The sequence below is a fragment of the Babylonia areolata genome, chromosome 29 (assembly GCF_041734735.1).
Source record: "Babylonia areolata isolate BAREFJ2019XMU chromosome 29, ASM4173473v1, whole genome shotgun sequence".
In the NCBI taxonomy this organism is placed as follows: domain Eukaryota; kingdom Metazoa; phylum Mollusca; class Gastropoda; order Neogastropoda; family Buccinidae; genus Babylonia; species Babylonia areolata.
In genome coordinates this window covers 30675003-30702575 of record NC_134904.1, presented here as the reverse complement: position 1 = coordinate 30702575, position 27573 = coordinate 30675003, and the positions used below count along the sequence as shown (strand labels likewise).

The window sequence follows — 27573 nt, the reverse complement described above, 5'->3', positions numbered from 1 at the left end:
ATCTGATGATACCCACTTGCAAGATCCAAAGTTGAGAAAAATTGTGCGCCAGTGAGCGCATCAAAACTTTCCTGGATTCTGGGCAAGGGGTATGCATCCTTCACAGTTTTGCTGTTCAGCCGCCGATAATCAACACAAAGGCGCACTGACCCATCCTTCTTGCGGACTACGACAATTGGGGCTGCATATGGGCTGTGGCTTTCTTTCACTACCCCCTTTTCTATGAGATCCCGTATATGCTCCCTGACCTCTTGAAAATCCCGAGGGGGAATGGGTCGGTATGTCTGAGCAACTGGGAGATCATCTGTGGTTGGAATTTTGTGCACCTCCCTGTCTGTAAAGCCAATGTCTGCCCCTTCAGATGAAATGACATGCTTATATCTAACAAGGAGATCCAAGACCTGCCGCTTCTGCTCCTCTGACCCTTCAAAGCCCTGCAACTGTGAGTTCAAAGACTCACCTGTCCCCTCTGCCTGACTGGGTGACTGATTCTGCACAACAATCTCCTCTGAGTTGACCTGCAAATGGGGCGTTTCTCCTGATTCTACCGACTCAACCGCATGCAGGACTGCAACTGGAGTTCTGGAATCCAAAACAATATCATCATCAGACAAGTTTGCAACTCTAATATACCTAGAAGTGTTGTCAGTGCCAACTAAAGTGGGGACAACAAACAAGCCTGGGGGTAGGGGGTGACTAGAGGGTTCTGCAAGCAGTTTTCTAAAGGGTCTTTCTATGCCACTTATCTTCATACACATCAAACTGCAACCCAGGACCCGTGTTCTACCCACTACTCTAGCAATGCCCCGGACAGAAGTGCAATGGGCACGTACTTCACTGATGACTGGTTGCAGACAAGGTGGAAAATTTGCATCATAAATTTTCTCACTACTGAGGGGAGAAAGAACCTGCTGCAAAACATTCATACCTAGGATAGCAGGGGTATGCTGTTTGCGCACATAGATGGAGGGGTCAGCTGAATCCTTTACAACCAACAGGGATGCCTGGCATTTCTTCCCAAATACCTCTACCTCTCCTTCCAACAAACCAACATATGGAATGTCTAGCCCATTAGCTGCCTTGACAGTCAGCCAACTTGTTTGTTGGAGAGGAACCTTACCTAGCTGCTGTCTGTACCAAGATTCTGAGATAGTACTAACTTCACTACCTGTATCCACTAATGCCTTAACTTCCCTCCCCTTTATCACCATGACTGTTTGTGGGCATCGACCTGTCAAGTTGGTAAAGCTAGCCTTGGTGTTCGCCTCCACTGTTTGGCTTCTCACAGCAGAGGCATCTAGTTTCCCCCCTGGCTAGGGCGGTTCTGCTGCTCATCCCTCTTCCTTTTTCTGCAGTCCCGTTTGATGTGGCCAAGCTTTTGGCAGTAGTAACACCGCCCGTCGTTCACTGGTGCCTGGGTCGTCGATCTTGGGAGGGCCACAGGGGATGGTCCAGGGACTGTGCGCTCCTGCAGGGTTGCCATGGCAGTCTGCATGGCCTGGACAGACTCCGTGAGCGAGGCCAGTTGTCTCCTCAGTTCCATCACCTCTGGCGATGGTTGTGGCACCAGCTGATGCTGGAAAACTGCTGGCATGGCATCTTCTGGTTCGCCCTCTTCCAGGGTCCATCTGAGGGCTTCGTCCCGGATGGTGCAGAAAGTGGTGCTGTCCCGCTCCCGAACGAGGCGCCGTAGCTCTCTCTTGAGTGGAGCAGAGGTCAGGCCCTCGATGAACCTGTCACGAAGCATCTCCGCTGAGACGTCGTCTCCATCTCGTTCGTTGATCCGGGCCTCCATGTTCCTCAGCTCTTGCGCAAACTCAAGAACGCATTGTCCTGGTGCCTGACGTCTGCCATGGAAGGCTGACATCAACCCTGTCAGAGGCCGGCTGTCTCCAAAGGTCCTCCTTAAGATTTCCAAGACCTTCTGTGGTGTGTTGATCTCGTCTCCTGTGTATGCCAGTACCTCGCGTCTGGCCTTCCCCTGCAGGTGACGGATGATGAAATCCACTGCCACTGGATTGGCTATCCGGTAAGCCTCCAGGACTCTGCTGACCTCTGCAATGAAATCCTCTGCAGGCCCATCAGCAGACTCTCCTGAGAAGTGGGGTAGCTTAGGTGGTGCCCACCACTGTGTTCCAGCTACCTGTTGACCTTCGTCCGCCATCTTGTGTCGTCTTAGGGTCTTGCTTGGGCTGTGTTGAGCTGCGTTGAGCTGCGTTGGGCTGTGTGCTGCTAAAGCTAAGAGACACCTCACCTGCTGATCCTGTCGGCGACGCCAAGTTGTTAAAGGGTAGTAGTAGTGGTGGGGGTAGGGGTTGAGTGGTTGTACGGGTAGGTGTAGAAGGTGAAGAGGTAGAGTAGGATAAGGCAGAGGATAGGTGCACAATCCACTCTCTCCTCGTACCACAGCAGGGTCTTTTAGAAAGATGAATTGAGGTGTTTATTTCTCTAACTTAACAGCACACCTGGAACACACAATATTAAAACCCAGGTTAAATCAATACCAAAACATATGCTAGACATAATTGCACTGATGTAACAGAAACATCATTATGTTGTCTGGACAAGTAAACAATTCCACAGATAACCTTCCTCCATTCTGACACTCAATGTCTAGCCGTACACTCTCTTCTCAAAGAGATCTATGTAAACATGTAAAACAAGCTTCATATAGCTTACCATCAACAATCAGTGGCACATAAGTTAATGTGCACCAAATATATGACTAACAAATACTAACTCCCAGTGTTTAACTCCTGTCAAACCACCATAGAATAATAGCTGTCGCACCAAGTATGTGGCAGACAATTACAAACTCCTAGTGTTTAACTCCAGTTAAATCACCATACAGTAATAGCTGTTTCCATTAAGACTGAACAAATCTGTACTTTGTCTCTGCAAAGTATCTCACTGGTAAAATGTTTACATGGGAATCATATAGTTACCAAGTAATTTGGTAAATATATAGCAACCTTGTGTGTACCAACATAGGACTGCCTCTCAGTGGTCTCAAATCTTATTGAACACATACAGCTATGTGTTACCCCACTGGCATACAACACATGACTACAGCACATGGTAATCACAACTAACAAGTCACACATGTTCCCCATGTTGCATTATCACCCATGTGCACACACACATGGAAACACATGAACATACAGTTAGTCTGTAGATTTGTTCACCTTGAATATAACCATCACCACCTAACATACAAAATAAGTATGCCAAACCTCAAAATAACTCCAACTATTTCAACCAAAACATTCTACGCAGATGCAACACGCATAATCTCTGTGTTTCTTTGTGACTAAATGCTTACATTGTTCCCACAGTATGTCAACAATTGACACACCACTGACATATTACTGAACATTATCATTTATGTAAGCCAAGATGCACAACATGTAAACTCAAACATGATGTCCAAGCATCATACCATAATATCAACCTGTAGGAAACAGGAAAGGGGGGGGGGGGAATACCCAAATACCCTAAACCAGTTAAACCAGTACTCCATTTAGTCATGTATTGGCTACATTGTGTATTTTAACCACTTCTCCCTCAGTCACAAGCCTCAAATACAATTAAGCCATACACATGCTGGCTATGCTCTCTCACAAGTCATGGTATCTGCATCAACACATTCCAGTTACATTAACTGTGCAATACCACATCAGCCAAAAGTGTCATAATGTTCTTGTGATACAACATTACAATTCAACTAACACCAAACTGTTTCCAGAACTTCAGGAACTAAGTTACAAAAACAGAACAAAACACCAGTACAAACAATTACAGTAATGTACTTAACCCCATTTCAATTACTATTGTTCAGTGTAAACACAAACACCATAAATCTGTACTGCAGTTAGTCTTTTGTGGAAAATAAACAGAAAAGACATGTTTCCCTATGGAACTGAACCTCCATACATTACTCACTTTTAGATCAATTCATTAAATGCCTTAGGGTTTCTTGACTTAAATTAGACACCAAACTTTCAGGATTCAGGAAATAATAACTGAGTTCAATTAACCAAAGTAAAACAGACTCTATAATCACAACAACATCCGAGACACGCAAACTGAATTGAAGTAAAAAAGGACAAATCAGAGCAGTGATAACCAACAATCACCAAAGTAAATATGTCCCAGTAGCACTGAGAACATCCAAGTGTTACAACAACTAGTAATGCAAGCCAAGAAAATTACAGCGTCAAACACACTAAGCTACCACAAGGAATATATGACAAAACCAACTATGTACAGGCTACTGATTCTTAGCCAACACAAGTGTTGACTTCATTGTCCATAAGACCCTCTCAGAATCTCCATGATTTACCACTAACACTGGTCCTGCCCTTATAAGTTGCCCATTCTTCAAATCTGTTTTCCAACAGCCCTTTTCTCTTCCAGCCCCATGACTTTGGACTAAGTCATGGTTCCAATTCATCTTTTGATCTAGAGAAAACAGAGGCAGGAGTAGGCCATTTTCCAAGAGCAAAAAATTCAAAGTCCCATTTCTCCACCACTGTTTAGTACACCCAAGAGTATCTGGAAGAAATCTAAACAAATACCTATCTTTCACACACAGATCCTGGCTGACATATCAATAATTAAAGTGAGATTCACTTCATGTTCATGTGACGGAACACAATCCCACTGGGGAAATGTGTTAGTCACAGAATCCAATACCAGGAACCAAGCATTCTACTAAGTCCGAAAAATAGATGCTGATTAGATACTTACAGCCCCCTGGTATTGTCTTGTCAGTCTGGCTCTTTTGGCTTCTTCTTGGCAAGGGAGAAAAGGACGAAACCCCTCTGCATACTGGTTTTATTCTCTCTCACCCATTCACTCAATGCAAATTATCTTACAACCCAGATCTTCCCAATTGGTTGAGGTTAACTGACCAATCAGCCAAGTACACTACCAGACCCTCCCACACTGGCTGTGGAGGAAACTAACCAATCTGGAACCAACAGTGCTAGACTTTACACTTTTGATGCTTTCCCACGGAACCCACACTGACAAGGAGAAGGGGAAGGAGGGGGGTGGGGAGGGGGGTGGAGGTGACGAAAATGGGAAGGGAAAGGGGAGGAAAGATCGCCCAGCCCTGATTCTGTTCTAAACAGCTCATGATAAACACACCATACTATGCGGTGACCATTGAAGCAGATGCCATCCTGCCAGAGATCAACATGGATAGCACACACACACTACTGGTAGTGTCATGTGTGGTAAATATCAGAATCAGAGAGGAAGGGTCAACAAGGGAGAAAGCGGGTGTGATGTTGATGGAAAGGAAATGGAAAGGGGCAGGGGACTGTAAACATCTGTGGCCTGACATCTCAAGAGACATCACATTTAATTAATATTTATATTCCACAATAACTTGCTTCCTCTGGACTCAGTGCTAGAGGGGGTGAGGAGGGAGAGGGGGTGTAAGCAGAGATAGATGCCAGGGAGGGGGGCCTGTAGGGGGTAAGGGGGGTGAAAAGGAGAGGGGGGGGCTTAGGATAAATGGGGTGCCATCCTATGAAGTATCAACGCCCATAATTTCTGGTCTTGCTATCTCGGCACTCTGTGGCCAAGGGTAAAGGGGATGGGGGAAGGGAGAGATGGTAGAAAAAGGGGGTGGGGGTGGGGGGGTGAAGGGGGTTTACAGCCTGTCCGAGGAAGGAGTTCATTTAGTGTATTGGTAAGAAGAGAAGGGGGAAGGAAGGAGAGGATGGGGGATGGGAGTAGGAGGGGTCTGTCAGTAAGCAACGTGTGCTGCAAAATCTCTACCATTGGTGCCTGACACACTATAACACATGATTCTGAGGTGGCGCCTTCTTATTGGGTAGAATTGACTGGTTAATCGGAGTTAAACTTCATCTTCCAGGTAAGTCTTGTTTCATAGTCAATTATAAGTTCTTATCGACTTGGTGTGTCGTCGGTCTTGAAAGGGAGTAAACTGCAGTGGACACACTGACAAAAAGAATTGGTAGAGTTACTTCCCTTACTAATTCTTATTTCGAAATTTCGCCATTCGGACTGAAGCAGTACTTTCGGGAACAGTGATAAATGAGAAGAGGGGAGTGGGGTTGCTGATGCTGACTGAAAACTGATCATAAAAAATGGCTTGAAACAGAACGTGTAAACATTTATAAGAATGTTGATTGGGTCGTATTGTTTCTGTTAACCAAGAAGACGGTAAACGATGCGATTTTTTTTTCAAATGTTATCGTCTAACGAAGCTTTTGTTTCGCAAATTACCCATGAAAACGTGATCTTTGTTGACTTGAGGTAACTTTTAGAGACTCGTGTCTCAAAATTAATAGAGATTATGCTCATTCGTCTTAACAGGAAGACTACTAACGTTGTGTGGAAGGAAGAAGAAAAAAACCACAATAGTATTCCACGCTGGTTTTCGGGAGGGGATAGCTATCTAGGCTTTTCATGTGCAGTCAACCCAAACCATCAACTCCGCCCCTCTGCAACTTCACTTGTTCGCTCACTCCAGCCCCCCGCTCCCACCCTCTCTCTATCTCTCTCCCTACCCTTTAACCTTGCACGCATCTCCGCAAATCCACCCCCATTCCTCCTGCTCATCACCCCCGTCCCCACATACCCCCCAAACCCCAAACTTAGTCACCGGTCTCCCTACGAAGCGTGGTGACGGCTGCAGTGAAACGGTCATATGTGTGAGATTGATCCAAAGCAGATCAATGTCAGGATGAAGAAGCAGAAGGACCCTCCCTTACAGGTAATGAAATTGGGTGGTTTGGAGACTCCAGTACAGGTGGTGCTAATCTTGATGGTGTTTTTTTCATTGTGTGTATGGAGATTATTTATTTGTCTAGTTATCTATTTATTTAGTCATACAACCTGTTTATACCATGCTTATTTCTTACTGCAGCAGCAGTCAACTGATTATGTGGGGGAGTGGTTGTTTGCTTCTTGTGCAGGTATGTGTGTGATGGGGGTGGGGGAGGTCTGCATGGGGTCTGTGAATATGTATGTGAGAAACTGTGCACTCTTGTCAAAAGAATCCTAGAATCTGAATTTGGAGTGAAAGTCCATGACTTGCACTTAATTAGTTAATAGGATGGGAGCCTGTGCACAGAAGAGGGTGGGTGGAAGGGGAGTGGAGATAAGAGTTGAGAGACTGGGAGAAAGTGGTGGGGGTTGAGGGTGTTTGAGGGGGGGCGAGGGGGGGATGAGTCAGGTTCCTGGTTCTGAAGAGATGGGAGGAGAAAAGTTGGTAGGGGGAAGGGGGGGGGGGTGAGGGATGATTGGGGATGTGGGGGGCATAGAGAAGTTTGTGGGTTCTCAAGAGACAGGAGAAGAATAGTGTGTGTGTGTTTGTGTGTGTTTACAATATTTATATGTATGATTATATATTAATGGATATGATATCTTAGCTTTCTCAGCTTTATTGTTTTTCCACACTTTGTGAACAGTGAATTTCTGAACAGGGGGTCTTAAAACCAGTCTTAACTCATATTGAGTCTTCAGTCATAGAATGCTTGAACACTGTTCACTGCCAGAGACAAAGGCAGCTATTTATTTGTAATCACTGTTAGTGCCTTTGCTTGTGATGTGTGTTTGATTGGTGAATGGCCTCAAACATACAGAGTCACAAGCACTGTGTTAGACTATGTTAGATCTACTTTGATCAATCTAAGTCTGGTGACAAGCCTTCACAAACTTTTGAGCGTACAAGTCAGCAGTAGTCAAGGTTCTGATGACAGACTATACATGTGCATGTGTCTTAGAAGGTGCGGTGGCAGAGATGGTTACGGATTGGACTTCTGATCCTGTGTTCATCAGTGATCTGGGGTTTGAGACCCCATTACAGCATGGTGGATAGGACTTGGACTGCCGTGATGGTCATAAACAGTGATAGGATATGACCTTAGACATAAATCTTTTTTCACATGCGTGTCTCTAGCAGGCCAGGGATCAAGGTGGCAGAATGATTGAGACGCTTATCTGCCAGTACATACAGTGTCCATGAGGATCTGGGTTCGAATCCCGCTCTTGCCCTTTCTCTCTTCTTCTTCTTCTGCGTTCGTGGGCTTCAACTCCCACGTTCACTCGTATATACGCGAGTGGGCTTTTTACATGTATGACCGTTTTTACCCCGCCATGTAGGCACCCATACTCCGCTTTCGGGGGTGTGCATGCTGGGTATGTTCTTGTTTCCATAACCCACCGAACGCTGACATGGATTACAGGATCTTTAACGTGCATATTCGATCTTATGCTTGTATATACACACGAAGGGGGGTTCATGCACTGGCAGGCCTGCACATATGTTGACCTGGGAGATCGTAAAAATCTCCACCCTTTACCCACCAGGCGCCGTCACCATGATTCGAACCCAGGACCCTCAGATCGAAAGTCCAAGGCTTTAACCATTCGGCTATGGCGCCCATCGCCCTTTCTCTCAAGTTTGACTGGAAAATCAAACTGAACATCAGGTCATTCAGATGAGATGATAAACCAAGGTCCCTGTGTGCAGCATGCACTTAGCACATTGTAAAACAACCCACGGCAACAAAAGGGTTGTCCTTTGGTAAGGATGAAATCCACTCTGACAGGTATGCAAATATATAAACATGTACAGAACACAAATATATATATGCAAGCACCCGTTGCCTGACTCAGTTACACTGCTTGTCAGGTATGTTTTAATGCCTAGCAGATGTGGCATAGCGCCAATGGATTTTTTTTTTTTTTTTTTCCCCAAATGCAGTTGCGCCACCTTGAGAAACTGAAATACACTTGTGTCTTTGCAGGAGCCAGAGCCATGGGCCTGAGGTACTACACCTTCATTGTGGGCGCCATCGTCATGACTCTAGGACTTGTCCTGTACTACACCCGCTGGTCTGACCGGGCACCATCACCGTGGGAACACAAGAAACATGTGGGCTTGATGATGAAAATGCCTCCTGCAGGACTGGCACATGAGACTGAGGATAGGTGAGACAGGCTTTTAGTTGTTTTTTGGTTTGTTTGTTTTTTGTTGTTTTTTAAGTGATACTGTTATTGCCCTTATAAAGAAAGGGTTAAAAGCCCCATAGTCTGTTGTTGTTTTTTTCAGTAGAAAAATCCATTTTGATGGGAAAACAAATACACTAACACACAGAAAAAAAAGGTGGTGCTGCGCAGTGGTGATTGCACTCTCCATTGGTAGGGCATCTCCTCCTCTTCTTCTTCTTCTGCGTTCGTGGGCTGCAACTCCCACGTTCACTCGTATGCACACGAGTGGGCCTTTACGTGTATGACCGTTTTTACCCCGCCATGTAGGTAGCCATACTCCGTTTTCGGGGGTGTGCATGCTGGGTATGTTCTTGTTTCCATAACCCACCGAACGCTGACATGGATTACAGGATCTTTAACGTGCGTATTTGATCTTCTGCTTGCATATACACACGAAGGGGGTTCAGCCACTAGCAGGTCTGCACATATGTTGACCTGGGAGATCGTAAAAATCTCCACCCTTTACCCACTAGGCACCGTCACCGTGATTCGAACCCAGGACCCTCAGATTGACAGTCCAACGCTTTAACCACTCGGCTATTGTGCGGTAGGGCATCTCCAATTTCACAAAGATATATATATATATATATATATATATATATATATATATATATATATATATATATATATATATATATGTAACAGGGTGAAATTGTTCTCTTTGCCCCGCAGAGAGGGAGAGAGAGAGAGAGAGAGAGAGAGAGTGTGCACGTTCATGTCCCTTGTTAGCTTTAGCATTATTACTTCATGTGCAAAATAATATTCATGTAGGGTGGATGTGCTACATCTTGATATGTTTTTACGAAGTGAGTTCTCCTACCTTTCCTTGTAGTAGAACCAGTAATTTCATCAGTTCTCAGTTAGCTGGAAAAGGGAAAAGGCAACAGTATTGTGTGTGGGCCTCTGTCAGCCTGATAGGGTGAGTGCAAATATATCATACTTTACAGTAAGCATTTCTAGCATTGAGAAATTGATACCAAAATGTAAGTGCTAATTGTATTTCCTTATTAATATTCTTCTGTGAGTTTAGATGTTATGCATTTGAATGGATTCGCAATCATTTTGAATAATGGTGTTAATCTTTACTGAAATATAACCTCAGCTTATGTTTAGAAGTTTCTAGGATTTATTAATATCTTTAAGAAATTAGACAATTTCGAATTGGGTGTCCAGATGGTTGAAAGCAATTGCTCATTTCAATTAATGGGATATTTTAGTCTTTTCACACATTCATTTGTAACAATTGTAGATTCATGTGTAATAACTAATATTTGGTAAAGTGATGTTTGGAGTAAGTGAGTGAATGAACGTAGATAGACATTACTGTGCACTTGGTTATGAGGACTTTGTTGTTTTGTCCACAGGGCATTCATTTACTTATTTATTTATTTCCCTCCTTGTATCTTATTTCCCTCCTTGTACAAGTACAGTCCCTTGCCCTTTAACCCCCTGCTTTCCTTTTCCCTTTACCCATGTCCCGATACGTTCTCCATGTCCCGATACGTTCCCCATGTCCCGATACGTTCCCCGTCCTCAATAAAGCCTTGAAGAGAACTGGTGTTGATGTGGTGAGAGAACCCTGCCCAACCGGCTACAAAATGGCGCCCAATAAGGGACAATGATATAGAGAGATAGATAGATAGATAGATAGATAGATGTTGTGACAAAGATACAGTACAATATTATTCAATACAATACAGTTCAGTACAGCACATTACAGTATGGTACAACACAACACAACACACTACAACACAACACAACACAACACAACACAACACAACAAAATGTTTGTTTTTCTGACACTTGGGAGACTGGAAAGAGGGCCCAGTCAGATCTAAACAGTCAACAGATCTGTTTTGCTAATTGATTAGAATTAATGGACTGTTGCAAAATGTTGGTGTTCTCATACATAACATGTTGTTTTTAATAGTGTGTGTGTGTTTGTGTGTGCATGCGGGTGTGTGGGTGTGGGTGTGAATGTGTCCGTCTGTGCTCATGTCTCTATACATATATATATACATGTTGATGTGATGTCCTGTGTGTAGAAATCACAGGAAGATGCCGGCAGAAATACTGGAAATGTACCGGCCCTCGCTTGCCAGATGTGTTCAGTCTGCTGGTTCACGTGATGCTGCTTTGGTAAGTACCTTTTTTTTCTTTTATATATATATATATATATATATATATATATATATATCTTTTAAAAATTTGTACTGATTGATTCATTTCCAGTTTATTATTGATTGATTTTTGACTCACTTGTGTTTTTTTGTATTTGTTTTGTACTGTTTTGTATTGCTTGTTTTTGTTTGTTTCTTTTGATTTTTGTTGTTGTTTTTTTGTCAGAGAAGCTTTCCCTGTGTGTGAAATTCAGGCTTCATTTCCCGGAGGAGAGTATGGTACTACAGTGCAGCACCACCTGTAAATTTTGTCTTTTATTTTATTTTGTTATTATCTTTTTTTTATTTCTGCCAAAGCGTATTTGTTTTACCACGAATAAGGATTGTTTGGCAGAATTTTGCAAAGGACAACCCTCTTACTTCCATGTGTTCTTCTGGGGTTTTTTTCGTGGGCTAAGTGTACATGCTTACATTGTACATTGGACATCCGTTTGACGGGCGCAATAGCCGAGTGGTTAAAGCGTTGGACTGTCAATCTGAGGGTCCCGGGTTCGAATCACGGTGACGGCGCCTGGTGGATGAAGGGTGGAGATTTTTATAATCTCCCAGGTCAACATATGTGCAGACCTGCTAGTGCCTGAACCCCCTTCGTGTGTATATGCAAGCAGAAGATCAAATATGCATGTTAAAGATCCTGTAATCCATGTCAGCGTTCCGTGGGTTATGGAAACAAGAACATACCCAGCATGCACACCCCCTACATGGCGGGGTAAAAACGGCCATACACGTAAAAGCCCACTCGTGTACATATGAGTGAACATGGGAGTTGCAGCCCACGAACGCAGAAGAAGAAGAAGGACATCCGTTTATCAATGAGACCACCACAAAGACCACTGCTGAAGGTCTAGTGGAGGGGAGAGTAAGAATCCCAGTCTGTTCATGAGAATTGAACCCATGGACACTGGCTTCCAAGCAGGTAGCATTACTGCTTGGCCACTGCTCCCCTGCTGATCTCTTCCCGCAGTGTTTGTTTTCATGTTGTTGTTGTTTTTTTCCCACCTGATACCAGCTCTGCTTTGGAGTGTGGTTTTAGTGCACGTGTGTGTGTGTGTGTGTGTGTGTGTGTGTGTGTGTGTGTGTGTGTGTTAATGTGTGTGTGTGTGTGTGAGTGTTGTGAGATCATGTATGCTTGTGCGTGTGAATGTGTGTGTTTATATTTATTTGTTTATTTGTTATTAGTTTTATTGTTTATTAGTATTTATTAGTATTATTCATATTGTTGCTTTTCTTTTTTCTTTTCTGTTCTTTTTATTCTGATTTTGTTTGGTATTTCTGTTTATTTTATTTATTCATTAATTTGTCTATTTTACTTTGTTATTTTCCCTCAGTGCCAAAGTGCATTTGGTTCCTTTGCTGGTCAGACATCAGCTTAGCTGATGTGTAGCATATATGGATTTGTCCGAACGCAGTGACAAGCTCCTCGGGCAACGGAACTGAACTGGAGTGAAAGGGGACAGGGGAATTCGAGTGGAGACATTTGAGTTTGGTCATATCAAAGACAAGTGAAGCAAAAGTCAGCTAACTCAGAAGTGTGTTTAACTTCTGATGTTTGATGTGTGATTTAGGGGTTCGTGGGGGTTTGGGGGCGGGGGGGGGGGGGGGGCGGTATCTTGTTTTACATCTTCGTGGTTTGGGTGGTTTTGTCACAAAGATCCTTGTTGAATGAAATAGGGTTTTAGTGCAGTGTGTGTGTGTGTGTGTGTGTGTGTGTGTGTGTGATGTGTATGTGTGGTGTGTGTTTGTGTGTGTGTGATGTGTGTGTGTGTGTGTGTGTGTGTGTGTGTGTGTGTGTGTGTGTTGTGTGTTCAGCTGTCTCATGGCCCCCTCATCTTGGAGAGCAAAAACCCCTGCTGGCGGTACAACAGCAAGAGAGGCAAGGTAGCGCCCCCCCAGCTGCGTTGTCTCCCTTACTTCTTCCTGGCGGGTGTGGCCAAGTGCGGCTCCACCGACATTTACAACCGACTCATCAAGCATCCGCAGATCGTCCCAGCCAGCGAGAAGGAACCGCGATGGTTCGACTGGAGAAGACATGTAACAAGTATGCATATTTTTTTTTTTTTGGTTTTTGCTGTTTGTGGTGGTGGTTTTATTTTTGACTCACTTGTGTAAACAAAGTGAGTCTATGTTTTAACCCGGTGTTCGGTTGTCTGTGTGTGTGTGTGTGTCTGTGTGTCCGTGGTAAACTTTAACATTGACATTTTCTCTGCAAATACTTTGTCAGTTGACACCAAATTAGGCATAACAATAGGAAAAATTCAGTTCTTTCCAGTCATCTTGTTTAAAACAATATTGCACCTCTGGGATGGGCACAAAAAAATAAAAAAATGAAGCCTAATATATGCAAACTGCATTTACTGTTATATTTATATTTTTTGTATTCTCTAAACTTGGCACTTTGATCTGATATTCTGACACAACAACAAGAGCAGTCATTATTATCATTTTTTGTTCAAACAGGAACTTCTTTTGCTAAGCATGGAAGTTTTATTTATTTTGCAAACGTTTTGGTGCAGATAGTAAAGAAGGGAAATTACTCTGTAATTAATGCTAGGGGACTTAATTTGCTTTAAACTGATCTTTCTCATCTTAAACATTACATTTTGAAATTATACTCAATGCATATCACAAGTGAGTCTTGAAGGCCTTGCCTCTCTTGTTCTATTTAATATCTGTAGACTATGAGAATTGTTGTTGTTGTTTATTGTTGTTTGTTGTTGTTATTTTTCTGTCTGATATCTGTATAGGATGATAATTGTTTTTCGTTGTTGTTTGTTGTTTGCGTTGTTTTCTATCAGAAAGAAAAGATCTGAGCACATCACTCCTCTTTTGCAACATCTCCATTGGCTCCCTGTCTCACACACAATAAAGTACAAGATCAGCACTCTATGTTATAAATGTATTCACAAATCTGCCCCTTCCTATCCCTGTGGTTGCCTTAACCTTCACACTCCATCTCCCTCTCTACGATCGGCTTCGGATCCGCTCTGTTTACACATACACAGATTCAAACACTCCACTGTTGGCCGCCGTTCTTTCTCTGTCTCTGGACCTTGCAGTTGTAATGAACTTCCTCTTTTCCTTTGTCAGGTCTCCACACTCAGCTCTTTCAACTCTGAGCACTTTCAAGTCTGGCCTTAAAACCCACCTCTTCCCAAGATAGCCTCCCTTCCCTGCCTCTTCCTTGTCTTCAGTTATGCATGCGTGTGTGAATGACTGGTGCGACAGCGCTTTGATTTGTCTCTGCACAAGATTCAGCGCTATATGAATATCATTGTTATTATTAATCAGTATCTGTATATGATGATAATTGTTTGATGTTTGTTTGTGGTGTTGTCTGTAGATGATGAGAATTGTTCAATACATGTACTGTTAATGCCTCTTGAATAAGGGCTTTGGCCTTGTATGACTAGATCATCCAAGTGGGAATCTGTGTGTTTCTCTATATCTTTGTTCCTTCACTGTATCTCTTTGTCTGTCTCTCTCTTTCTCACATTTTTTTTTTGTTGTTTTTTTAAGTTAAAAAAAAGTATGCATAGCTATTTGTCTGTCTGTCTGTCTAGATAGAATGAATGAATGAATGAATATTTTTTTTCTAGGGGTAATAGATTAACCATACATTTTTTTTTTCATCCAGCCCTCGAAAACAAATAAATAAACAACAGCAAAAAGATAACAGTAACAATATAGAAAAATTAAAAAAAACAAAAACAACAACAACAAACAAAACAGCAACAAAAACAAAACAATCCGGCAACATTTTAGTGTTGCTGAAGTACTTGAAATGCTACACACTGAAGGGTTGGACATCAAACAGGTGGATGATGACGAAGAAGAAAGTGAATGAAGTGCAGAAAGCGAGCATGGGTATGGTGATTCGGGGTGAAAAATTGGCTACATAATGGCAAAACTGTAAAAATAAGATGAGAAATTTGATTTTATATATATATTAATAATGAAAACTGCTTCGCCGTCTTCGCCGAATTTTTTTGTCAAATTAAGCAGTCTTCGCCGAAAAAAAAAAATCTTCGCCGAAAAAAAAATCGCATTTTTTTTTAAAATTATTATTTAAAAAATAATAAAAAACAAACCCGATCCACATTAGCTTTGCGCCTTTTGCACTTCCGCCGTTGTCAAATCCAAGATGGCGTCGTTCGATGACAACGTGGATCAAACGAAATTCAAAACAAAAAGAAAAAAAGTATGTGAGTAATTGGAGGAGCGAGTGGCTGCAAAACGTTGTTTGTGAGTGAAGAGTTGGCGATGTCATTCGGAAAAGAGAGAAGGATCAAGAGTTCGAAGTGTTTTGTGAACCATGCCAAAAAGTGATAGACTTCAAGTTGCGTGGATTCGTTGCCATCAAAGACCACATCATGCGATCAGCTCATCAACAAAATGTCGCGGCTTTGAAGGGAAACTCAACCCTTTACGGTAAGTTTGTCATGTGATTCCTGTTTCTAAGATTTGCTTGTCGATTTGTAATCCAGATTATTTAAAATGTGTATATTTATTTACTGTTTGGTGAATGGCTTTGTGTGGATGGTGACTCACTGAATGAATGCGCATTGACTGATTGAGTTGTGTTGCAAGGATTTTTATTATTATTATTATTATTATATAATATTAATATATAATATATATTAATATATAATATTATTGTTATTAATTATCATTATTTATTTATTATTGTTATTGTTTTTTTGGGTTTTTTTGTTTGTTCATGTTTCTGGAACGGAATACTATAATTACTAGTTCAAGAGGATTTGGTTTAAATATTTTAAAAATGTATGACACTTAAAACACATGATTCAATGATTCATACACAAACATAAACCTATACATTCACACACACACACACACACACACACACACACACACACACACCCGCGCGCGCGCACACACACACATACATGTACACATTATATCATCACATACACTGTTAATGTAAGTGTTGAATTTAATGAAGGCTTGGTAATTTTTTTTTTTTTTTTTTTTTTTTTTTACAGGAAGCTCTGTTGATGAAAAACAGAGTTCCTATGCTGCTCCACCACCATCCCTTCCACACCATGAGCCTACAGCCTCCGCAAGCATACCATTTGGCAAGGATTCTGCTCCATCTCCATCTCGTTCACAAGTGCTGTCAGGGTTGGAGTCAAAGAACAAAAACGCAAAATCTCTGTGCCTTCTGCTGACATTCGGGCTTTTTTCACAAAGCCAAAGGCAGCCAAACTGGATTAGTTGTCATAGTTATTTCCTGTGGCCTGCTTTGTGTATACTGTATATCCCAACCTCTTTTTTTTTAACTACAATTACAAATGATTGTACCTGTGTTACATGTGTGTTTATAGTTTTTAAGACTTTGTGGTTCACCATCCTGGCAAAGACTAGCAACACATGCTACTGCTCCCTCCTCTTACTAAATAGATAGACACAGAAGATTTTTTTTTTACCTATGCGTGTTTTCAAATGGTGAACTGTGTGATGACTTCTTCCAAAATCATGGCACAACAAAGCATTTGATACAAACTATAAAGTATGCACAAAGTATGCACAGTATGAGACTGACCTGTACAAAGAATGTACATACTATGAATTTAATCAAAAGACTTCAATGTAGCATCAAAATAGTTGAAAAGAAATTAGAGTTTTCAGAGAGCAGGACAAATCTGAGTGCATTCTTCGGCAACTATACCTATGTGTGTGAAGGTGCATCAGAGAGAACTGTGGATACTGCTGGTTTATTGTTTTAAGGAAGACTGACTTCATCAATAAGCTGGTGTTTTACATGTGATGTTGGCGGAAGGTTAAACTAACAGGAAGAAGGTTGCTGCAGCATAGATGCAAGGTAAATTGCCTTTGTCCTTTACATTTTTAATTTGTTAATGTGTATGATGCTGGTTGAAATAAGCATGGGTCATTACCTTATATGTTCAATCATTTGTATTTGATTTATGGCATTATATACTACTACATATTTACACCTTATTTTAGGACCCTAGTTCTTAAAATTTAAGCAGCTTTTGAGCATTTGTTCTGGTTTGATTTTTTTAGAGCGAAGGGGGGATAACAGTGTTTTTTATACATTTTTATGCCCATATTATTCTTAAAAAAGCTTCAGCTTATATATATATATATATATATATATATATATATATATATGTAATAGCCCAACACGTAATAGACCAGTTCTGAAAGTTTCATTTTCTTCCTCCGTATTTTGTATTTTTTGTAATTTTTTCCCAAACCCTTACAAATGGACCATCTGTGGGGGAAAAGCAAGGGAGAAAACTTGTCGTCCCGAGTGAGTTAATGATATGGAAAGAAAAGAACGACTGTATTTTGACGTTGGTTGAAACATTTACATTCCAGCTCAGAACGACAACGCCTCGACCACACCACCCTTCACAGTGAAAGACCACAGCCATGAATTACTTGACCTTAACCCTTTGAGCCCTGACCAGCGCTTTACTGGTGGTAGAGAAAAATGACATAATGCCTAGCCACCGGTTGAGCGGTGTGTAAACACTTGTGTCGCGTTTCGCTATTGGTTGACTTATATTGAAGAGCCAATCAGAAAAAACCGTAATATTCTGACGTCAGCGAACGTAGTACCAACATGGCCGCGCCTTTTCACTGTGTTTTGTGCATGTGCTTTGGATAAAAAAGATCGATTTCAATACAAGTCAACCAATAGCAAAACACGACACAAGTGTTTACGCACCGCTCAACCGGTGGCTAGACATTATGTCATTTTTCTCTACCACCGGTAAAGCGGTGGTCAGGGCACTCTTTTTATATCTGCCGTGACACATTAAATACCAATTATTTGCAAATTTTGGCTCAAGAGCTCAGGCAGAAGGGTTAAAATTGCTCAGGAACTCAGGGCTCAAAGGGTTAAGGGGAGATCAGCAGTAGGTAGCCAAACTCACTACAGTGTACATTCCAGCTACAAAACTCAAGCCCAGAACAACTTGTGTGTGTGTGTGTGTGTGTGTGTTGCATGAATGCTGTGTTCTCACATGCAGTTATTGTTTAAAGTTCCTGTGGTTTCAGGGATATCTTTTGTTTGTTTTTTGTTCGTTTGTTTTTTGAAAGTTTTTCCCTGTGTTTTCAGAAACATTCGTTGACTACTTGTCCACCTTTAAGCAGGCGGCAAAGGTGATCGCCAGTGATATCAGTCAGCATGGGACTTCAGACAAGGTGGTTGGTAAGTTTTCACACATTGGATCGTCACCCAGTGTGTGTGTGTGTGTGTGTGTGTGTGTGTTCTGAGTGTGTGCATGTGTGTGTGTTTGTCTGTGTGGGTGTGTGTGTTTGTATGCTTGTGTGCATTTTCAAGCTTGTATGAGTATGCATGCATGAGATTCGAAGCTGGGACCCTCAGATTGAAAGTCCAACGCTTTAACCATTTGGCTATTGCACCCGTCGTTCCCGGGTTCAAATCTTTGTAACGGCGCCTGGTGGGTAAAGGGTGGGGATTTTTCCAATCTCCCAGGACAACATTTGTGAAGACCTGCTTGTGCCTGGATCCCCTTTGTGTATGTACACAAGCAGACAATCAAATACGCACGTTAAAGATCCCGTAATCTATGTCATTGTTTGGTGGGTCCTGGAAACAAGAACATACCCAGCATGCACACCGCCGAAAATGGAGTATGGCTGCCTGCATGGTGGGATAAAAACGGTCATAGACGTAAAAGTCCACTCGTTCACACAGAGTCAGCGGACACAGCAGCTGCTAATTACAGGCACATGATCTTTGCTTGAAGGTGACGGAACCCCTACCTATATCTGGCGCAACTTCCACTGGCCGGAGTACGCGGGCAACGAGGGCTGTTTGGAGCCTCAGGTGGTGATTTCAGATACCATCCACGGGTTGTTGCCTCAGGCCAAGATCATCTTCAGCTTCCGGAATCCTGTCAACAGGTCAGCCATCTTTTGTCTGTTTTTTCTTTTCTTTGCTTTTTATGAAAAAAATAAAAAAAATATTTGTCTGTCATCAGCCCTGGGTCTTTTGTTGTGGTCAGCTGGGATGTTAGCAACATGATTTCTCTGCCTTGCACCTGTCTTCTAGGGGATTTTGTTTTTCATGCGTTTAATATGATGATATTATCATTGAATTTTTTGTTTATCAAAACTTTTTTTTTCCCAGTCTGTGATGGGTGTGTTGGAGTCAGCTGCTGTGTAATGTGTTACTTAAAAAAAAAATGTAACATAATTTTACAGAGGTTTTGATGTTGTCGTTGTTGTTGTTGGCGCACTGGAAAAAGAAACTAGGGCAACAGAAGTGTTGTCCTCTGGCAAAATTCTGCAGAAGAAATCCACTCTTGATAAGTGCACTGATGCATAAGGTCTGACTGAGAGTGAGAGCGTTGGGTTACGCTGCTGGTCAGGCATCTTGCTAAGCAGATGTGGTGTGACATAGAATAGAATATGTCTTTGTTACCAAGTGTACCGGTGTCACAAGGAATATCGGGGCGGGTGGGGGGGGTGGGGGGTGGGGGTGGGGGTGGGGTACATAACAAGGTATGAACATAAATTGAAAATCATACACATAGATACAGTAGAAATTAGGATACATACAAGTGCATATCAATACAAAAACTTGGGCATACTCACACATGCACTCACTGCACACACACACACACACACACACACACGTTTGAACAGAAGCCGCATATTACATGTGGATGGGACTGATGACTAGATCTTCAGGTAGATGGTTGTTGATTGCACAAGTCTACTTATCATACTGGATTTGTGCGTGAGACAGGGCATTGACTGCTTTCAGGAAAAAGCTATTGGCGAAGCGATTGGTTTTCATCCTTATACTTCTGTACAGTCAACCAGAGGGGAGCATCTCGAAAATCCCAAAAGCTGGATGCGATTCGTTCTGGCTGATTGATTTTGATTTTTTGAGGAGCTGCTTATGATATATGTCTTCTAGGAAAGGTAGATCAGCCCCGGTAATCTTGGTGGCAGTTTTTACGATTCTGTTCTGGGCTGCGATTTCTGCCTTGGAAATGTTTCCGTACCAAACAGTAATAGTGAAGGAAATGTATGGATTTGTCTGAAAAGCCGTGATAAACTGAAATGTTATTTTCTCTTTTTTTCTTCTTCCCCACCACCCCACCCTAGTCTTTACTCCAAATACCTGTCCTTGGCTGACCAAAGAAAGTCCTCCTCCCCGCAGCATTTCCACAGGCTGGTGGTGAAGGAGACGGGTTGGTACCGGCGGTGTTTCGCTCGTGCTTCTGTCCGACAGTGTGCATACAACGTGACCCTGTCCACGCATTCCCAGGTGAGTACCTACCTGCCTGGGGGAGCAGTGAAGGAAGAGATTGTATTATATTGTGTTGTTTTGTACTGTGTTGTATTTTTACTGTGTTGTGCTGTGTTGTATTGTGTCATGCTGTATTGTGTTGTGATGTATTGGGCTGTATTGTATTGTCCTGTGTTGTATTGTGCTGTGTTGTATTGTATTGTACTGTGTTGTATTGTGCTTGTATTGTGTTGTGTTGTAATGTGCTGTGTTGTATTGTTTTGTGTTGTGTTGTGTTGTATTACTTATTTTGTCACAATAGATTTCTCTGTGTTAAATTCAGGCTGCTCTCCCCAGGGAGAGTGTGTCACTGTGCTTAGAGTGCCAACTTTTCTTTTTGTTTTCTTTTTTTTTTTCTTTTTCAATTTCATTTGTTTTCCTATTGAAGTGCATTTTATTTTTCTGCAGATTTTTTGCCAGAGACAACCCTTTTGTTGCCATGGGTTCTTTTGCATGTGCTGAGTGCATGCTGCACACGGGACCTCAGTTTATCATCTCATCCAAATGACTATCGTGTATTTGTTTTACTATCAGTGTGGATTTTTTCTTCATACGTTAGCCTTGGACGACCCTTTTGTTGCTATATGTTTCTTTTTCTTATAAGACCAAAGCACATTATGCGCATGGGGCATTGGCATGTTGTTTTATCCATAACATTAACAACTTGTGTCCAGACCGCCACTCAGTGTCTAGGCAGACCACATTACCATGAGGCTACCACTCCACATTAACTTTTATCAATGTATAAAACTAATAAAGCACTGTACATGAGATTTCGGCATGATTAAGCCACTTCATACCTTCATTCCGTGGATCTGTATTCATTTCTTCCATGTGTGTGTCAGTGTGTGTGTTAAAATATAACATCTTTCAAAAAACAAAACTGATTGAATGTAGCTTGATCTCGTTTTGTGTTTCTACCTGTCAGTCTGACTGTCTGCCTGTCTCTGTGTCTGGTCTCTGTGACTGAAGAACAGAAACTTGCTGTTGTCCTTCCACGCTCTGGCTGTGTTGCTACCTGTCAAATCAGAGATTTGCTGTTGTTGTCTTTCCACACTCTAGCTGCGGCTGGAGAAAGGCCTGTATGCTGTCTTCCTGTCAGACTGGCTCCGAGTGTTCCCCAGGCATCAGCTTCATATCTTCCGCTTTGAGGACTACGTCCAGGACATTGCAGGCCATCTGAAGGGACTGTTTCACTTCCTGGGCCTGAGTAAGGAACATATCTTGCTTTGCTCTCTTGAATTTTGAATTTTATTTTCTCAAACCAAAGGATGTGCTTGCAGTATCTCTCTCTCACACATGCACACACACACACACACACACACACACACGAACACACACATGAACACACACACACACATATGCTGTTTAGTTTCTCGAAACAGAGACTAGTGTGGGAGGCAGACTCATCGATGCCATGAACAGGTTGAACTTCACACGGAGAAATGCGTCGTGACTGAAAGTAATACAGCATAATAAATGATGCGACACAACACAGCACATTGCAGCCTCATCTCTTGCCACAGTGCTGTAACTATTGTTGATAATAATTGCTGCTGTGAGAAAACAGCAGCCAGAAAAAGAAAAAAAAAATTACAGTTTGTATATCACAGCTTTCACATTGTCATTGCTGGTAAATAGGAAATGGCAGGGTAAACTTTTTTTTTTTTTAAATACCTTTTTTACAGTCTATAAAGTGTTTACATTTTTTCCCCAATTTTAACCCGTATGTTTAATAATATATTGTGTCTGTTGTATGGCTAAAATCTGTCCGAATGAAGTTGTGAATTATATCAAGATTGACAATCGAACCAGAAAGTATGACATTCGGAATGAAACTGTTAATTGGCCTTAGAAGATCTCACAAATACTCCACTTTTAAACAGCATGCGAACGCACATCACAGAGCGAGTCAAAGAATCTGTTCTGGAAATCATCCGCAGTGGAACAATATAGTTTCTCCATTCTTTCACAAAATCTGAAAGACTTTGCTGGGCATCATTGTATGATGGCTCTCTACACATTCACTTGCTAAATGTCATCATGCTTATAGTTATATATCTTTACATCAAAGGTCTTAACTTTCCTCCACCTTTTTTTGTTGTTCATCATTTGGCTTATTCAGGTACTGTAATATTTTGATCTTTGGATTATTTGGAATGGCCTTTTTTTTTTTTTTTTAGATATAACCATTTTTCTTTCTTTTCATTAATTTCCTTTCTTTCTCAGAGGCTGTGCCAGATGAGAAGCTTCACCATCTTGCCAGTCTCTCTGTGTACAACAAAGGTCGTCACTATAACACTGGCCCCATGCTGCCAGAGACAAGGCGGCTCCTGCAAGAGTTCTACGCCCCTTTCAACGCCCAGATGGCAGCGCTGATGAACAGCGACAAGTACTTGTGGGAGTCGCACGAGTAGGGAGGGGTTGTGTGTTGTGTTGTGTTGTGTTGTATCACTCTTTGTCACAAAAGATTTCTCTGTGTGAAACTTGGGATGCTGTCCCCTAAGGAAGAATACATCGCTACAGTGCTGCACCACACACACGTGCATGCACGTACGCACGCACACACACACACATCTATCTATCTAGATGTTTTTTCTTCTCCTTTTTCTACCTGGAGGAGTATTTGTCTTTGTGTCATGGACAATCCTTTTCTTTCTGCGACTTCTTTTATGTGGCCAAGTGCATGCTACGCACAGGACGTCGTCGTATTGTCAGATCCGAATGACGATCATCCAGACCACCACTCAAGGTTCAACTGATTTATCTATTATTTATTCACCTTTTTTTTTTTTCTCAAGGCCTGACTAAGCGCGTTGGGTTACGCTGCTGGGCAGGCATCTGCTTGGCAGATGTGGTGTAGCGTATATGGATTTGTCCGAATGCAGTGACGCCTCCTTGAGCTACTGAAACTGAAACTGAACTGATGGGGGGATTCGATCCTTCACCTCCTGATTCTCTCTCTTCCTGGGCGAAGACGTTACCACTAGGGCACAGTTCTTCTGCGTTTGTGGGCTGCCTAATCAACTCTGAGGCAGCAAACGTTCTCTGATCCGCTTGTGGATTGTAGCAATAATTTGCAGTAACATGATGTTGACGGGAAAAAAACAAAACAAAACAAACAAACAAAAAACCACCCCAAAAAACTGAATCAAAAAGAAAACGTATCAAAAGGAATTGAAGGAGGCTTTGAATGTTTTATTCCATCATATTTTGTAACAAAAGGACTCATCAGTTAATGGATTATCTTTGCACATGACAATCTTGATAAATAGCTCTACTTGTCTTACTGTCTAGAGTCTGTCACCATTGAACTTCACATTCACCTTACATGTGTATGTTATGTAGACTTGGATCTGGTTTGGGGCCTGTGTTTTGTTTGTTTGTTTTTTGTTGTTGTTTTTTTTGGGGGGGGCGAGGGGGGGGGGGGGTTGGTGTTTTTTTTTTTTCTCTAAATAGAATAAATAAATTAAAAAGAATAATATCAGGTTAACAAAGACTTTTTTGTTTTTACACTCAGTCTGAAGGCCCTACGTCACCATCATTATACTTTTACATACACCACACATGTGCATGCTGTATATGTAGACTTTCTGCTTTGGGTGGGGGTGGGGGGGGAATGTAAATTGTTTGTTTTGAAAGGGAACATGTTTTCTGAAGTTTGTCAGTTGAAGTTTATTCCATGCTACTGGGCCAAGGTAGGAGAACGAGCGCTGAAATGTCTGTTCCAATACAAAGCTTACTTTATTAATGCTCAGCATGCTTACTGCATGGTAGCAGGTGTGTTGACAGACATTTTGCTGTAAAGTCATATGTAAGGTCATCAGGGAATTTGCAATTCTTTTCTTTTTTGTTTGTTTGTTTTATTGTTGTTTTTTTGTTGTTCCCCTTCATGCAGTATACATAATGACATACTTTCCTTATTCCTGTGTGTCTGATTCTGTGTGTAGCAATCATGATGAAATTCTTTACTTATTTCAGTTTTTGTGATTCTGTGCGCAGCTATCATAAAGAGATTCTTTACTTATTTCAATGTGTATGATTCTATGATTCTGTATGGGGAATACATGATGTTTTTGTTTTTTTTGTTTTGTTTTGTTTTTTACTTACTTTTGTACATGGCCCTGTCTAAAGCACACATGATGAAATTCTGTGCTTATTTCTTGTCCTAGTTTCTGAATATGGAATACATGGTGAAATTTGCTGTTTATTTCTGTATGTGTTCCTGCATGTAGCATACCGTATGAAATTCGCTGCTTATTTTTGTGTTTGTTCCTTTATGTGGAACACGTGACTCAATTCACTACATGTTTCAATTCGCTACTTATTTTTGTATGTGTTCCTTTATGTGGAACACGTGACTAAATTCACTACATATTTCAATTCGCTACTTATTTTTGTATGTGTTCCTTTATGTGGAACATGTGACTGAATTCACTACATATTTCAATTCGCTACTTATTTTTGTATGTGTTCCTTTATGTGGAACACGTGACTAAATTCACTACATATTTCAATTCGCTACTTATTTTTGTATGTTCCTTTATGTGGAACACGTGACTAAATTCACTACATATTTCAATTCGCTACTTATTTTTGTATGTGTTCCTTTATGTGGAACATGACTGAATTTGCTACATATTTCTGTGCATGCTCATGTATTTTTATGTGGAACATGTGACTGAATTCGCTACATATTTTTGTGCATGCTCTTGTATTTAGAACAGATGATGAAAACCTTTACTTATTTCTATACAGGTTCCTGTGTGTGGCATACATGATGAAATTTTTTACTTTTATATGTATGTATTCCTTGTATGTGCCATACATGTTGAAATCCTTTGCTTATTTCTATATGTGTTCCTGTATGTGGCAACATGATACTGTACAATTTTTGTATGCGGTCCTTAGTGTGGATTAGATGATGAAATTGGCTGCTTGCTTCTGTTTTTGTGTTCCACTATGTGGAATACAAGATGAAATTTGCTATTTATTTCTTTATGTGTTCCTGCATGTAGACTCCATAGTGAAGTTGTTGACTTATTTCAGTGTGTGCTTTACTGTGTGCAGCGATCGTACAGAAAATATCTGCTTATGTCTGTATGTGTTCCTGTGTGTGGAATACATGATGAAATTCTTTCCTTGTTTCTGTACTTGGTTGTGTGTGTGGAATACATGGTGAGATTCGCTGTTTATTTCTGTATGTGTTCCTGTATGTGATATATTATGATGAAATTGACTATGTGTGTATACATATGTACGTATGTGTACATAACTACATGCATGTATATGAATGTGGTGTGTGTGTGTGTGTGTGTGTTTTATCTTCAGTTTAAGGTCTATTCACAAAAGTGATTTTAGATGGAAAGGAGTAAAGTAGTGGATAAAGGAAAGGGAATGCATGTGAATATTAGTGTAAGAAAGTGTTAATGTTATGTATCAGAGGAAAAGTATATTATAAGAAATCCAAGTTTAAAGAGATTGTGGTGTGTATTGAATGAGGTGTCTTGGGAAGGAGAATAATGTGTATGCATATCAACAAGTATTTACAACAATGTAAATAACGACAAATAGTTGTAATACATCAAAGGAGGATACCAACTGGACTGGAGTTTAAAATTTCCGAAAACATTCTAAGCAGTGAATAATCATTCAAAATCTTTTCAGTGGCTAATGAAATATTGGAAGAAAAGTCAACTACATCTTTTGGAATTAACGGTCTTATGCTTGGACAATGAATGAGTAGACGGCTTACAGTTATTTGCTTACGGCATATACATTTTATATTTTTAGAAAATTTTGTACGAAAAGCATTTAAACAAATTCTCTACACTAGACTTGTAATTTGTCTTGGATGTGCTGTTGGTGTCAAATTTAGAAAATGTTTGGGATTAGCTGCATTCTTTGTTTACACAACATTGGTAATATTGATTATTTGAATCTGTAAGTAATTTCTTAAATCGATTTCCAGATACATTTTCTATACAGCTAATGCATTCATGTAGATCTAACTGGATGTCTTCGAAATTACGTGTTACTCTTCTAGCTGCTTGGTCTACCCCTCATTTGAAGATATTCCACAGTGCGAAGGTACCCAACAGAAAGTTATTTTATTGCCGTGTTTTGTCAGTTGGTGAATAATATGTTTTATTTCCATTGTCATGTCAGTTCGCTTCTTTGAATTTGGAGATTCTATAGTTTGTAACACTGACTTCGAGTCTACACATAATAAAATCTCACATCCAGTTTTCGGAATGTCTGAAATACAATTTAAGGCCATAAGTATGGCTATAAGTTCAGCTGTGAAAATGGAATATTGTCTGCCAATATAGTATAATTTTTCTTTTCTAAATGAATGAATTACAAAAGCCGCTCCTGAATCACCATTTTCGAGAACAGATCCGTCTGTGTATATTTTTAGATAATTTGAATATTGATTTTCTATATGGGAGAGGACTTCAGGTTTTAACAGAAATGGTGACTGGTTCTTGGATAAATCTGTATAATCTATGTCAAAGGTAGCTTTACACTGCTCCCATTCAGGGACTGGTGAAAAAGTAGGTATTTTTGCAATTTGCTTGTCTTTTGATTCCGTAGCACTAATGATATCTGATGCAAATGTATTAATAGATGTCATAGACTGTATTGTCTTAGCTCTTTTAGCCAAATCTTTTTGTGAACTCAAATTAGCTTCTTCTTTTGAAAAAGTTTCATATGCGGAAGATTTTATAACAAATTTCACGGCTGAAGCTTTTGTGTGTGTGTGTGTGTGCGCGCGCGCACACTATCCATTTTTAACCATTCACTGGAGACTAAACTCTCACTCTATGAAAAAATTGATCCACTGATCAACGTCACATACTCTGTAAAAGAAAACAAAAGACAGAAAAAATGCCTTAGAGCCTACATTAGGCTTGCATGAATTGTTGAAATAAAATAGAAACACTTCAATAAGTAAACGAAATAAACAAATAAGCAAGTAGATTAAGATATGATAAAACAAAGAAGGCAAATGACTGAAATAAAATATGATTAAAAATG

General features: G+C 40.9%; 1 protein-coding gene across 3 annotated transcripts in view; it reads left to right on the top strand.

Moving 5' to 3' along the window:
• The window catches only part of LOC143274588 (carbohydrate sulfotransferase 15-like), a 51477-nt gene extending 28155 nt beyond the window's left edge, over nt 1-23322 (top strand). For 2 of the 3 annotated variants that reach the window (XM_076578445.1, XM_076578446.1), the window contains 5 exons: nt 18325-18417; nt 18980-19136; nt 20349-20511; nt 21595-21742; nt 22762-23322. In XM_076578445.1, the coding sequence (XP_076434560.1) occupies nt 18325-18417; nt 18980-19136; nt 20349-20511; nt 21595-21742; nt 22762-22949 (749 nt within the window). In that variant the 3' untranslated portion in view covers nt 22950-23322. Of the gene's footprint in view, nt 1-6171; nt 6752-8789; nt 8974-11078; nt 11173-13022; nt 13252-18324; nt 18418-18979; nt 19137-20348; nt 20512-21594; nt 21743-22761 lie in introns of those variants that run through there. The other variant, XM_076578447.1, reaches the window with a different exon arrangement.
• Nucleotides 23323-27573: the final 4251 nt, after the last annotated feature.